This window comes from Hyaena hyaena, unplaced genomic scaffold (genome assembly GCF_003009895.1).
Source record: "Hyaena hyaena isolate Hyena2069 unplaced genomic scaffold, ASM300989v1 scaffold_414, whole genome shotgun sequence".
Classification (NCBI taxonomy): Eukaryota; Metazoa; Chordata; class Mammalia; order Carnivora; family Hyaenidae; genus Hyaena; species Hyaena hyaena.
In genome coordinates this window covers 228,786-243,029 of record NW_024081044.1, presented here as the reverse complement: position 1 = coordinate 243,029, position 14,244 = coordinate 228,786, and the positions used below count along the sequence as shown (strand labels likewise).

At 49.3% G+C, this 14,244-nt stretch overlaps 1 protein-coding gene and 1 non-coding gene across 3 annotated transcripts; one reads left to right on the top strand and one right to left on the bottom strand.

Annotated features, from left to right (window-relative positions):
* Window positions 1-2,503: 2,503 nt before the first annotated feature.
* Window positions 2,504-13,862, top strand: CLEC17A (C-type lectin domain containing 17A). 2 transcript variants are annotated; one of them, XM_039252329.1, is made up of 12 exons: window positions 2,504-2,597; window positions 2,744-2,821; window positions 4,112-4,144; window positions 4,238-4,288; window positions 4,372-4,413; window positions 4,562-4,603; window positions 5,377-5,517; window positions 5,628-5,690; window positions 7,530-7,625; window positions 7,838-7,989; window positions 9,811-9,920; window positions 12,580-13,862. In XM_039252329.1, the coding sequence occupies exons 1-12, from the start codon at window positions 2,558-2,560 to the stop codon at window positions 12,710-12,712; spliced, it is 981 nt and encodes a 326-aa protein (XP_039108260.1). In that variant the 5' UTR covers window positions 2,504-2,557; the 3' UTR covers window positions 12,713-13,862. The 2 variants fall into 2 exon arrangements, with proteins under 2 accessions (XP_039108260.1, XP_039108261.1); XM_039252330.1 differs by lacking the exon at window positions 7,530-7,625.
* TRNAR-UCG lies at window positions 10,475-10,559 on the bottom strand. The gene has a single exon. It is a non-coding gene; the product is annotated as a tRNA-Arg (tRNA).
* Window positions 13,863-14,244: the final 382 nt, after the last annotated feature.

Here is a 14,244-nt window from a genome sequence, read left to right as displayed (position 1 = left end):
AGTCCCAGCCTCGGTAATCAGACAACACAAAGGGATACAAGCCACCCAGATCATCAGGGGAGGAGTTAAACTTTCACTCTTTGCAGATAACATGATACTCTGGATGGAAAACCTGAAAGACTCCACCAAAAAACTGCTAGAGCTGATACTTTATTGTTACTATTTCCCTTTCTTTTCCTTCCTTCCTTCCTTCCTTCCTTCCTTCCTTCCTTCCTTCCTTCCTTCCTTCCTTCCTTCCTTCCAGTGGAGAAGATCCAAGATCTACCCTTAGACCAAATTTCAAGTTCACAGTACAATATTGTCAATTATACCCACATTGTGGTACACCGATTCTCCAGAACTCACTTATCTTACGTCCCTGAAACTATGCACCTCTTAACCAACATCTACCCAGTTTGTGCCTCCTCCAGCCCCTGGTAACCGCCTGTCTGCTTCTGTGAGTTCCACTCTATGGAGGGCAAGGGCAGAAGGTAGGCGGACCAGATGGAGGCCATTACTGTAATCTGAGCTGACGGTTCAGACTGGGAGGCAAGACCGGCTCAGACGCTGGTTGTATCGTGAAGGCAGAGCCGCCTCGTTTGGGACTGTTGAGTGGAGCACCTCCACGTGGCTTGGGTTTCCTCACAACATGGCGGCAGGGAGCACGTGCTCTGACAGAGCCAGGCGGGAGCTTCAAGGTAGCTGTCACTCATACCACATTCTGCTGGTCATGAGTCACGACCACCGTCCCAGATTCAAGGGCAGACTTGGACTCCTGGACGGAGTGGTGAGGTCACAGTGCGTGAGGACATGTGGGACAAAGAGATACGGGTGCAGCCGTCTTTTGACAATTCAACTTGCCGCAGCCATGAAACGAGAGCAGAGAGGAGTCATGGATGCTTCTCAGGCTGTTGGCCCCAAAGGCTGATGGCAGCCCACCGGACGAACACAGGCAGGCTGCCCTCTGGGCAGAGCTCTCCAAGTGGCTTCAGCCTGGTTATTCCACTGTCTTCACTTGGCTCGCAGGAAACTCCCACGTCTGTGTTGAACCAAAAGATGTGGCCGCTCCTCCCGCAGCCCCTTCCCAGTGTTTTGGATAGAAGTCAAAACCTCACCCCCTGCTTTACCATGGGCTGGACAGACTTCTCTCCTGAACTCCCACGTTGTAAATAACTTCCAGTCGATGTCAAGTTCAGGGTGACAAGTTCTGTGTATATGATGCTGGTGACCAGCCTTCAGGATGACCCCCAATGATCCTCAGGTCCTGGTGTCCAGGCCCCAGCGTAGTCTCCTCCCGCCTCGAACTGGTCCGGGTGAAACGAGTTAGTGGCGATCATAGCTCGTGACTTGTGCGGTCGAAGCATAAAGGGTGTCATGGATGGCTTCCACCTTGGCCTCTGCCACGTGGCGAGGATGCTGCTTCAGCCCTTTGGAGAGGGCGCCCCATCCTGGGAACAGATCTTCCAGCTGCAGCACCGTCGTCAGAGACCTTGGCCTCACGGACCTATTTGAGACCCAGAAGCAGAACCAACCACCCAGCCAAGCTGCTCTTGAACTTGGAGCACCAGAAACTGCGAGCTAATAAGTACTTGCTGTTGTTTATGAAGTTCTGGGGTAACCTGGGATGCAGCTGGAGATAACAGAGCCAGTGCCCTAGCACTTTACTGTGGAACATGGGAGTACTTAGCACCTATCACTTTAACGTTTGGTCGCAAATGTCACTTGCAGGTGGCCTTCCCTTTTTATCTCTCTACATTAGCCTCTATCCTATCCCTCACTCTGTTTTATTTTATTTTATTGCCATTTTTATTTTTAAAAAAGTTTATTTAAGTAATCTCTGCCCTCGACATGGGGCTCGAAATCACAAGCCTGAAATCAAGAGCTTTGTGCTCTTTGACTGAACCAACCAGGAGCCACTGTTTTATGTTATTTTTAAAATTTTTATTCAGTTTTGAGAGAGAGAGGGAGAGAGAGACAGCATGAACAGAGGTTGGGAGCAGAAAGAGAGGGAGACACACAATCTGAAGCAGGCTCCAGGCTCTGAGCTGTCAGCACAGAGCCCGACGCGGGGCTCGAACCCACAAACTGTGAGATCCTGACCTGAGCCAAAGTCGGACGCCTAACCCACTGAGCCACCCAGGCACCCCTACGTTAATTCTTAAAAAAAGTATTTGGTGAGTATTGGAAATAAAATAAACAACCAAGCCATTTATTTCTCTATTTATTTACTAGCTCAGTGTCCTTCCTGTCTTGATGGAACGTTCCATGAAGGAGGGAGTTTATCCGTTTTTTTCCACCCAGGGCTCGGTGTGCAAACGCAGGGTGGTTGGCATATTCACTTCTGTGCATGAATCCAAACTGGGGCGAAAGATGTGTGTGTGTGTGTGTATGTGTGTGCGCGCGTGCACACGCACGTGTGTGGTGGGTGCTTTGAGTGGTTCCCCTTAAGGTGGATTTGCATGTACTTGACGTTTAATGAAAAAGGGAACTGAGAGAAGCCTCAGGCACCTGAGCGGGGGGCATCAGAGGCAGATCCCATCCGGCTCGCTCTTCTCAGGCTCGCGCGTTAGCTGTGGCCATGCACATGTACACCAACTCTGGAGGCCAGGACCAGCCAGGTATGGGGCTGGCCGGGCGGGAGCTGGGGGCCAACCGGGGATGGCCGGGCCCCAGATGACAGGATCCGCACCCTGCGGCTAGAAAGCGGGCCCTGAGGGGCAGCGGAGGGAATGGGCTGGGCTCTCACTTGCCTCTCCTCTGGAAGGGACCAGAGAGGAGGAGGAGGATGGCGATGATTACGAGAACATGGCACCACCCTACAAGGATCTCCCTCCCAAGCCAGGTAGGAGGACTTCTCGGGGGCCAGGTGAAGAAGTGTGTGGCCCGTGGCGGGGGGAAAGCAGGGCCCCGGGGGGCATTAGCTGGGCGTTATGGCAGCCCGACACCGTGATGACAGGTGCGTCTCTGCCTCTGCCCTGCCCTGAGGGCCTCTCTGTCCAACGGGAGAGGACCAGGTGAACAGCTCCAAGAAGGGACGGACCGAGAGAATGGGGAAATCTCGAGGGGGGAACCGAGGGCTCTGCTTGCAGCGGTGGGGAGACTGGGGTCAGAGGAGGGGGCGCTTGGATGCGGCTTAATGGCAGAGAACTGGTGGGTGCAGAGGCCCTGAGGCCTGACAGCTGGTGCTTCATAACCAGTGAGTGGACCATAGGCTCCCAACCTCCTCACATCCATACTCCGGGCCCCGATTTACCTTTAGACTTGGGTGCTGCGTGCCTAACCCAGGTCTCAGTAAGAGTCTGATAAGTGGGTATAAAAGCGAAGACTTTGAGGCTTCCCTGAAGGTTGACGGTGGCTGTGCTGGTGCCCTTGGGCAGTGGCCGTTCCATGCTGGGCGGGGCACTGCACCCACCACTTCTTACTCCGGCTGGAGGCCAACGTGGGGCACCGCGGGGCGGGGGGGGGGGCTCCGAATGAGGTGGGAGGGGAACTGGGCTCTGCTGCTTGTCTGCCTCCGGCTCCCATTTGGTCCCAACACAATCCTCAAACCCACTTCCAACACGGACCCCAGGCCTCCGGTCTTCGGTGCTCTCCTTCCCCAAGGTTGGCCCTTCCCCGTCTCCGATTGCAGCCCAACCTCCACCTCCATCTTTATTTCCAAATCCAAAGTCATCCCCCTTGCTTCCACTCAACCACGCCCTAAACGAGACTTCCTCCCCAGACCTGGTGCACCTCTAGTCCCAGTCTTTATCCGAACCGCATCCGGTGTCACAACTGCTCCCGTGGCCATCACTGTCCCCACCCCATCTTCAACCCCTTCCTCACCCCAGCCACAGCCTTGGTTCATCCATCCCCAGCCCAAACTCAGCTGTGACTTTAACTCAGAGTCAACTACCACGTCCCAGTTTTCCAAGGACTGAGTGATTTCCTGGAATGTGGGACTTTCTGGTTTAAAACTGGGCAAGTCCCGGGTGGCCCCGGAGGGCTGGTCACTCTGTCTCGACCCCAATTCCATTCTTGTGCTCAGTTCTGTCCCTAACCCTCTACTTCAGTCTCGGTCCTGATTCTATCACTGCCTCTGATCTTATTCCGAGCCTCAGACCAGCTCACACTATGAACTTTGCTTCCACAGGTTCGATGGCTCCCCCCAGGCCTCCAAGGGCAGGTGAGTTGGGGCTGGGGGTGCAGGAGACTCAGTGCTGCCTTTGTCCTGCTCTGGGCCTGAGTAACCATTCCTTTCCCTCTCCCGCCCCCCCAGAAAAGAAAACAGAGAAACCCCCACTCCCTTGCAAGTCCCCAAAGATCAAAGGTGAGAACCCAAGGCTGGGACCTTTCAGTTTACCTGGCTGAGGTCTATGTCTGCCTAACCATTGTCTTTCTGGCCCCTTCCAGGCCTGGACCTCACCCCTGTCACCTGCACGTCTTCTCAACTGGGTGAGCCACGGGAAGAGCCTCTCCAGGGACACCTGGAAGTCTTCCAGTTTCCTATAGAACAAATCAGATGGGATGGGGGACGTGTTGATCTTGGAATGTAGACTCTTTCAGCAACTTTTGAATAAATATTTCTCTCCCTTTCTTCCAGGTGTCAATTCGGAGCATCCTCCATTCCAGCTGTCTCTCACCAGTAAGTTCTCATGCCCCCGAGGTGGGCCCCTATCTTCCCTCTCATGGTAACAAGTATGCTCGAGTCAGACCTATAGCTCCAGAGGGAGACCTTGGGGCAGAGAAGTGTCTCCTTTCAGGAGGTCTTCCTCCTTGAGTCTAAACCAGACTGGAGGGACCCAGGGTGTCTGCCTGATCCCCTTCAGGCCCCACCGCCTACTTGCATAAAGTACGGATGCAAAGATCCATAGGCTTCCTAGAATGGGGAGCCGCTTGGGCAGGGGCTGCTGGAGAGCATAGGATAACGAATCAGAAATGTTAGGAGCTGCGCTGGGTCCAAGTCATGACGACCTCTCCAAGTCCTCAGTTTACTTATTTTTAAACTGAGAACAATAGTCACATCTATGCTAGAAGGATGAGGATCCAATAAGATAATAAGGGTGGGACAGGATTCTTGGCACACAGTACGTTCTCTCCAGTGTTCCAGGATGTGTAGTAGTTGTGTTAGGTTACGGCGTTGGTGTTGGATTTGGAAGTGAGAGGGGGGGTGGAGGTGTGGCTTCATTTGGAGCTGGAGAGGGGGCTTCGTTTGGGGAAGGGGTGGCCCTGCAGCACAGGAAGTGCTCTTCTGGGATTCTTCAGGGTTCTTTCCCCCTGACCCTCTCTTACTGACACCATCTGGTGATATAGTCATGACCATGATCTTTGTCTTCCTGCTCTTGGAGAGGGGCTCAAGTGTCTCTTCCTCACTCTACGAAGCACCAATGTCTCTTTGTCCCCATTCTCTTCCCCCAGCGACTCCAGTGTCCCAGCTCGGTCAGAAGTCCAGATGTCCTGGGTGCTACCAGGAGGAGAGACTGGTGGTGATCCTGTGTCTGCTGGTGGTGGTGTCACTGGTCCTGGGCTGTACTGGTCTGGCTGTGACCCTCAGCAAGTGTGAGCAGGAAGGGGATGGGGCGTGGGGAGCCGCCAAGCCTGGGGTGCGGGGAGATGCCGAGCCTGGGGTGTTGGGAGGGCTTGGGCTCAAGATGGACTCTTCTTCATAGACCAGGAGGTGGTGGAAGAGCTGAGGATGTTAACCTTTCAGCAGATGGCATGGCAAGCCAATGGTGAGTGCTTTAATTGCTCCTTCATGCCATGCGTATTGAACACCCAACATGACCCCTCAAATGCGACTCTAAGGCCACTTCCAATCTCACCTTTGCTGGGAATTGTGTAGGGATGGGGGATGGGTGGGATGGTGAACACATCAGGCACAGTTCCTGTCCCTGCGCCGTATGTGTGTGTGTGTGTGTGCGGACGTGCGCGTGCGCGCATGTGTGTGTCTAGATCTCCACTGTCCAAAATGGTGGCCACGAGTCACTGTGGCTGTTGGACACTTGCAGTGTGGTCAGTCTGAACTGAGATGTGCTGTGAGTGTAAAATACACACCAATGTCAAAGACTTGCTCAAAAAAAAGAATGTAAAGTATCTCAATAATATTAGTAATAATAATCTTTAATACTGGTTACTCATTAAAATATTTTGGATATATTGGGATAAGTAAAAAAATAATATTCAAATTACTTTTGCCTGTTTTCTTTTGATTTTTTAGAAAATGGGGCCATTAGGGGCACCTGGGTGGCTTAGTTGGTTAAGCACTTGACTTCAGCTCAAGTCATGATCTCACGGTTCATGGGTTCGTGCCCCATGTTGGGCTGTGTGCTGACAGCTCAGAGCCTGGAGTCTGCTTTGGATTCTGTGTCTCCCTCTCTTTCTTCCCCTCCTCAGCTAGTGCTCTGTCTCTCTCTCTCTCTCAAAAATGAATAAAGATAAAAATTTTTAAAAATAGGGCCATTAGAAAATTCAAAATTATGTATGTGGTTTATATTTTATTTCCGTTGGACAGCACAGATATTAAGAACCATTTACCAAATTAGTATAAAATTCCACATTTCAGTGAATGGTCCAAAGGATGATGATTCTATGAAGAACAATGTAATAAGGGATCTTTGACTTTATCTCTGGGAAGGTCATATAGGGCTTTCTTAGGGAAAGAGTGCTATAGCTGAGAGAGGGAAGAGAAGGAATGAACTATGTAAGAGGTTGAGGGTTTCAGGTGTGTTCCAAGGCCCTGTAGCAGGAGGCAATATCATACGTACAGGGGAGGAGTATCGTGCAGTTGGACAGGTGAGAGGTGGTGGATGGGGATGGAGAGAAGTGGGTGGAGTAGAAAGATCTGGGAGGTAAAAAGTGATTGGATGTGGAGATGGACTGGGAATGGCAGTGAGTGAGAGGGAAGCGTGTCCAGCTGGAAGAGGTAAATTCGTAGTGGGAGTGGTGGGAATACACACGTTAGTTGTAGAAGAATCTTCTGGGCCAGCATGGCCTTCACCATGCTTGTTGAAGCCTGACAATTGTCGCGTGCTACGTGCCTTCACTGTACATCTCAGATCCAGCCACTCTTCTGCTCAAAACCCACTGATGGCTTCTCACTGCCCAGAGTCCAATACGAAACTCTAGGCTTAGCATTCAAGGACCTGGACATTGGACCTCACCCTACTTTGAGCTCTAGTTCCTGTGAGGTTCACCTTGACCTCTACTGCTGCAGCCTTCCCTAACATGTTTGCTTCTCTACCTTTGCTTCCAAGGTGGCCCCTGTCTGCTGAGTCTCCCTCTCCCTCTCACAGATACTGAGTCCCCATCTTCCTGAAAAACCCACCTCCTTCAGAAAGTCCACCATCCCCACTCTTCCCCAAGCCCCAGAGATCAGTCCTTCCTCTAAACTACCCCAGGACTCTCCCGGGGCACTGAGCATGCCATTTTTGAGTTCTCGCCCCACCCACTAGAAAGAGGGTGCAGTGAGGAGCACAGATCCTGCTTCTTAATGGTGTGTTTGCAGTCAGTGGAGGGTGGATGGGTAGACGGGGGTTTGGGTTACTAACCTTCCAGCCCATCCTTGCTGACAGTGACTGGCACGGCAGGGCTGGCTGGCCTGAAGAAGGACATTGACCGCGTAAGAACTCAGACCAACCTGTCCCTGGTAGAACTCCGGGGCTTATTAGGTGAGTGGGACCTGGGGAACTGCCCTGAGATGGGGGGATGTGACTGTGCTGGCATGTTGCACAAATCCCCAGGGGGTGATTCCCAGTGCAGTTAACCTGAATGATGCCTTCCTGGAGTTGAGCAGTGCACAACCTGAACAGCTGTATATGGCACACCGTGTGCACGACCCTGGCTCTGGGGCCATGCTGAGAGCCTGCTATTCTGTCCCTAGACTGTACCAAGATCACCTGCCCTGAGGGCTGGCTCCCCTTTGAGGGCAAGTGTTACTACTTCTCCCCAAATACCAAGTCATGGGATGAAGCCCGGAAGTTCTGCCAGGAGAACTACTCTCACTTGGTCATCATCAGTAGCTTTGCTGAACAGGTGAGCTATCCCCTCAAGCCCTCAAGGGCCAGCAGGTGTCACACATCCTTCTCTGGCCTGGATGGAGAGAAGCTGGAATTGCTTTTGAGCCACTAAAACTTTCTTTTCTTTTTTAAAATGTTTATTTGTTTAAATTTATATAAAGCTTAAAGACAAAAGATTTGTTTGGTTTTAATTATTTTTATTTATTTATGTATTTATTTTACTATTAAGACATTAGAGGACAGCAGTCTCAAAAAGACACTGGTTAGGGAGGGGAAGAGGAAAATGATCTTTCCAACTTATATGACTACATATGAATTTTGATAAAATGACCAAATTCCACTTGGAAGAAATTTAAGAAAGCAGGATCTTGTGAAGCACCAATTTTTGTTAAGGCCAGGTATCGTATAGAACATTCAGAAAAGAGCTTACGAATGTTGAGGTAGCCCATTAATTACCTTCTACTTCCAAGAAAAAGCAATTGTGAACATAAATCAAAATGTCAAATTTATTTGTTTATACAGTTCAATTAAAATGTGTTTAAATAGTTTGAAAAAATGTTTGTTTATTTTGAGACAGACAGAAAAAGAGAGAGAGAGAGAGTGAGTGAGTAGGGGAGGGGCAGAGAGAGGGAGAGAGAATCTCAAGCAATCATGCACTGTCAGAGCAGAGCCTGACACAGGGCTTGATCCCATGAACCATGCGACCATGACCTGAGCCAAAATCAAGAGTTAGATGCTTAATCGACTGAGCCACCTAGATGCTCTTAGCCATGAAAACTCTTTTTATTTTTTAAATATTTTTTTATTTATTTCTAGGAGTGAGAGACAGCGTGAGCAGGGGAGGGTCAGGGAGAGAGGGAGATACAGACTCTGAAATTTAGCCGCGAAAACTCTTAATAGCAAGGTTCAGAGGACACGCTCTGCTTGAGTTCAAATCCCAAGTCTCAGTACTCTCTCTAACCTAGAGATATAATAATGGCTATTATATCCTTTCCGTTCTCCAGGCTGTATTCCAAACATCTTACGTCTTACATTAACATAATCCTCACAACAGCCCTGTAAATTAGTGTGCGAGTCAGGAGAGGTTGTGTTAGGCGGGTGTAACAGTCCCTAGAGCTCAATGACGGAAATGTAGAAGGCAACTCTGAACTCTTCCACTTAATTGTGTTTACAAAGCAAGTCACGTGGGTCCTGTGGTGCTTTAAGGTGGTGGGGAAATAGTTTCACCTGTGAAGGAGAATTGACATTTGTAAGCGACTGCACTGACTTGATGCTACCAGTCAGATAGCAAACACATTTGTACACGGTAGCTATTACTTGTACTTCACAGATGAGGAAACTGAAGCACAGAACACTTAAGAAACTTGCCTGTGGTCACTTACAACTAGTAGGCGTCAGAACTGGGATTTAAGTCCAGGTGTTTGTATGGTCTGTCTTTCCCCACCATTTCACTTTTGATTTACTTGTGTCATTATTTTAAAGTAGAATTTCTCGCAGACAACATATAGCTGGGTCTTTCTTTCTTTCTTTTTTTTAAACTTTTATTTATTTTTGAGAGGGAGCATGTGAGCAGGGGAGGGGCAGAGAGAGACGGGGACAGAGGATCTGAACCGGGCTCTGGGTTGACAGCAGTGAGCCCAACATGGGGCTCGAGCTCACAAATTGTGAGATCATGACCTAAGCTGAAGTTGGACACTCAATTGGTGGAGTCACCCAAGCGCCCCGGATCTTGCTTTTTAAAATTCAGTCTGACAATTTCTGGCTTTTAACTGATGTTTTTAGACCATTTACATTTAATGGAATTAAACTGATGGCTGAATGGAATTTGTACTTGCAGAAGTTTTTGGCCAAGGCTCATGGCTCTCCACGGATATACTGGCTGGGGCTAAATGACAAGGACCGTGAAGGGGACTGGCGGTGGCTGGATGGGTCACCTGTCACTCTGAGGCAAGTATTGAGGACCCTTGGGGTCTCTGCCTGGTATAGTCTTTGTGTAGTCCAAGCCAGCAGATCCTTTAGAACCCGAGGCCAGGCTGGATAAAGGACGCCCAGGGATGCTTTTTTTTGCTAATAGGGATTCTGGAACCTTTACCTTTAAAATTTTTCTGCACTGCAACATCTCTGCCTTTTAGCACACTATAAGGTCAAGTCCTCAGGCCAGTGGTTGGGGGACGGGGTTGGGGAGAAAGGAAGGGTGACTATAGGGTGGGAGCAAGAGGAAGCTTTTGATTTGTCAAAAGAATGAGCAGAATCTCTCTATCTCTGTCTCTCTACATATATTAACCCAATGATTAATAATCCTATAAAGAAGGTATACTTGTCTCCATTTTATTTTTTATCATCTCTACTTTATTTTTTTAATGTTTTATTTATTTCTGAGAGAGAGAGAGAGAGAGAGAGAGAGAGAGGGAGGGAGACAGCGTGAGCAGGGGAGGGTCAGAGGGAGAGGGAGACACAGTATCTGAAGCAGCCTCCAGGCTCTGAGCTAGCTGTCAGCTCAGAGCCCAACATGGGGCTTGAACCCATGAACCACGAGATCATGACCTGAGCCGAAGTCAGACGCTCAACCGACTGAGCCACCCAGGCGCCTCTATCATCTCTACTTTAAAGATGAGGAAACAGGCACAGAGAGGTTAAGCAACCCACCTAAGGTTGAAGAGCTAGCAGGTGGCTGTGGGAGCCAACCTAGCTTTAAAGTCTATATTCTCAGCCTTTATACTTACTTTCTCAAGGAGTGTATGCATTTGGATTTTAAATAAATATTCACAAATTGTCCCCCATAGTGGTTATACCAATTTATTCTTTGACCAGGTTGACGTTACTTTTCTTCATTAACAGTTCATCAAGCTTTTGCAATTTTGTTGGTTTAATTGTAGGTGAAAATGGAATCCCAATTTAGTATTAATTTGCCTTCTCTTATAAAGACTTAAGTTGGATATATTCTTTTTAAATTATTTATTTATTTTTAAAAATTTATTTTGAGAGTGAGGGGGGAGGGGCAGAGAGAGAGAATCCCAAGTAGGCTTGTGCTGCCAGCACAGAGCTCGATGTGGGGCTTGGACCCACAAACCATGAGATCATAGCCTGAGCTGAAATCGAGACAGACGCTTACCAACTGGGCCACCCAAGCACCTCTGGGTCTCTTCTCACATGTTTAATAGCCACAGGTATTAACTTTTCTGTGAAGTGTTTATTATATCATTGGTATATTTTTATACTGGGATTTTAGTTTTTTTCTTCTTTCTTTTTTATATGCTTATTTTTGAAAGAGAGAGAGAGAGACAGAGCATGAGCAGGGGAGGGGCAGAGAGAGAGGGAAACACAGAATCCGAAGCAGGCTCCAGGCTCCAAGCTGTCAGCACAGAGCCTACAGAGTCCAATGCAGGGCTCAAACCCACGAACTGTGAGATCATGACCTGAGCCAAAGTCAGAAGCTTAACTGACTGAGCCACTCAGGTATCCCTTCTTATTTATTTCTAAGAACTCTTTACATATTAGAAATATTAGTGTCCTGACAGAGGATCTCATTTTTTGTTAAAGATTCCCGGAAGAGGGCACTGCTCTATCAATAGAGACATGGCATAGCGTGGTGCTGTGAGTGCCCAGTTTAGACTCCTCATGAGGCTGGTGCAGCCCCCGTCCCCCCAGCAGGGCGAACTGACCGCTAAAGGCTCACAGTTGTGCTTTCTCTAGAGAGTTGTCCTCAGCTGAATGGAGGCCAGCTCACCTAGGAGGTTACTTCAGCCCACAGCCAACCAGTGGCTCGGAGAAGCCTGGACCCTTTGTTACAAGTTGAGATACCTCTCTGGTGCTATTCACACTCAGAGCTCCCTGTTGGATCAGGCTGAGGCAAGAGCAGGCTGAACCCACATTCCTGCTCATCTTCTCCCCCTGCACCATCCTGCTTCTCCCACTCCTTTCCTGAGAGCATCCTTTAATAAATCCCGTGCCCCTGAATTGCCAAATCAGGCTCCGTCTTAATAGAAGAGAGTTAAGATATTATAATACCTGAGGTCGGGACGATTCCTGGTGCAGAGAAGGGTTCTTTGTAAGAGGCAGAACCTGACCAGTTGTAGGAAATGGATTCAGGCACAGGAGACAGTCCTGGTGAATGGGGAAGCGGGGCTGAATTAAGACCGACACGGTGGGGCGAAGGGGATAACGCGACAGCTCCAGGTAATTCTGAAGAGCTGAAAAAATGGTTACGATGGAAGAAAGAGCCTTGAACTAAGGCCTTTCCTTCTCCCATGCCCTGATATTCTTTCTTTAATTAATAGACTTATTTTTTTGCAAAAAAAATATTGAGCAGAAGTTTCAGAGAAATGTTTCCTATAGTCCTCTTCTGCACACGGTTTTCTCTACTGTTGACATCTTGCATTGTTTTGTGGCACATTTGTTACAATTGATGAACCGATATGGCTACATTATGATGAATGAAAGTCCACAGTTTACATTAGGGTTCACTCCCAGGGTGGTGTGTGTGTGTTCTGTGGATTTTGATGCATGTGTAATGTCACGAAGCCACCATCGCAGTCTCATGTGATGCTCTGAAAAAATGCCCTGTGCCCCACCCGTTCATCCCTCCCCATGCTTTTCCTTCTTGCAGCTTTTGGGAGCCAGAGGAGCCCAACAACATCAATAACGAGGACTGTGCCAGCATGAACAAGGGTGGCACTTGGAATGACCTCTCTTGTGACAAAACTACATACTGGATTTGTGAGCGGCAATGTTCCTGTTGAACCCCATGGCCGAGGGTGGGTGGGGGTCCATACCGAGTGCCCCTTGACTCCGGGGATGAGAACCTCCTGCCCTTCCATGGAAGGCCCTGCCTCTCTGTGAACTGACGGATACACCTAAGATGAACCGGCAGCTTGGATGCAGCAAGTCCCCTTGGGTGCAAGTGAGAGCATTTCTAGGTGACGACTTGAGGGCTGTTCAACTGGACGATGTCCTAGTCTGTTCTGGCTACTATACCAGAATACTGTAGCTTATGGGTAGCTTATGAACAATTGAGGTTTATTTATTGAATTTCTGGAAGCTGGGAAGCCCAAGATGAAGGTCCAGTGTTTGGTGAGGGCTCACTTTCTGATTCACAGAGGGCCGTCTTGCTGTGTTCTCCTATGCTGCAAGGGCTGAGAACCCTCTGGGGTCCCTGTTATAAGGACGAGAGAGTCCCACCCTTATTGACCTAATCATCTCCCAAAGGCCCTGCGTCCTTGAGCGAGCACCTTGAGGGTTAGGATTTAACATATGAATTGAGTGGGGGACACACAATCCAGTCTGTAGTGGGTGGTGAGCTGGTGGGAGACCAAGTTTTAAACACTGTCTCCCAGTTCTGGGGTCTGGAGGAAACTCACTAAGTCCTTGGTCATGGCTCTTAGGAAGCAATCCTGGCCACAGGGGCTCCCAGTCTGGTAATGACTGAGCTGGAGCGGAAAATTTCCTGGCACCTCTGGACGCAGGTGTGCTGGGCTCCCTTACTGCCTCCCCAATGGGGAACAGCTTTGGGAAAGCAGGTGGGGGAAAATTATTTTTGGGAAGCAACTTTCTCAATGTCCCAGGTGAGGTTTGCCTGACCGAGGGGGCAGAATCAAGCCTCTGCCAAGACTCGGCCTGTGAAGCTTCTAGAAAGGCAGACCAACTGAAAGGCAAGACTGTCCCCTCCCTCAGTGTGTGTCCCAGGACAGCCGTGGCTTTACCTACCTGCATGTGCCTTTAGGCTGTGTGTGGTTTGTAAAGATCTTTGATGAATAATTCACTTTTACTTGGAGTGGACCTTCTTGGGCTATCAGCTCCTGCAGAAAATGTCCGTTCAGCATGTGGCCCTTGCCCACTGTGGTGGTTTGCTCGGGGCAGGGGAAGGGGCTGTGCCACAATAAAGCACCGTAGACTGGCTTACGTGCGAGAAATTTATTGTCTCAGCGTTCTGGAGGCTGAACTCTAAGATCGAGGTGTCGAAGTGGTTGGTTTCTGGGCAGGTGTCTCTCCTTGAGTTGTGTCTGGTCCTCTTCTCCGCGTGTCTCCACATGGACTTCTCCTTGTGTGTGTCTGTGTCCAAATCCCTTCTTATAGAGATGTAGGCCACATTGGACTAGAGCCCGTTGTAATGACTTCGTTTTCATGAATTACCTCTTCAAAGACCCTACCTCGAAAAATACAGTCACATTCTGACGTACTGGGGGTTGGGACTTGAACACGTGAATTTTGGGGGAGATGCAAGTCAGCCGTATTAGCCTCTGATGGACTGGTGTTCAGTCCAGTGATTATGACA

Bases quoted from the DNA above. Each gene is read 5' to 3' on its own strand.
- CLEC17A (XM_039252329.1), top strand. From the start codon at position 2,558: ATGCACATGTACACCAACTCTGGAGGCCAGGACCAGCCAG. The intron at 4,145-4,237 runs GTGAGTTGGGGC...CCGCCCCCCCAG, and splicing joins CCCCAGGCCTCCAAGGGCAG to AAAAGAAAACAGAGAAACCC. The intron at 9,921-12,579 runs GCAAGTATTGAG...TCCTTCTTGCAG, and splicing joins GGGTCACCTGTCACTCTGAG to CTTTTGGGAGCCAGAGGAGC.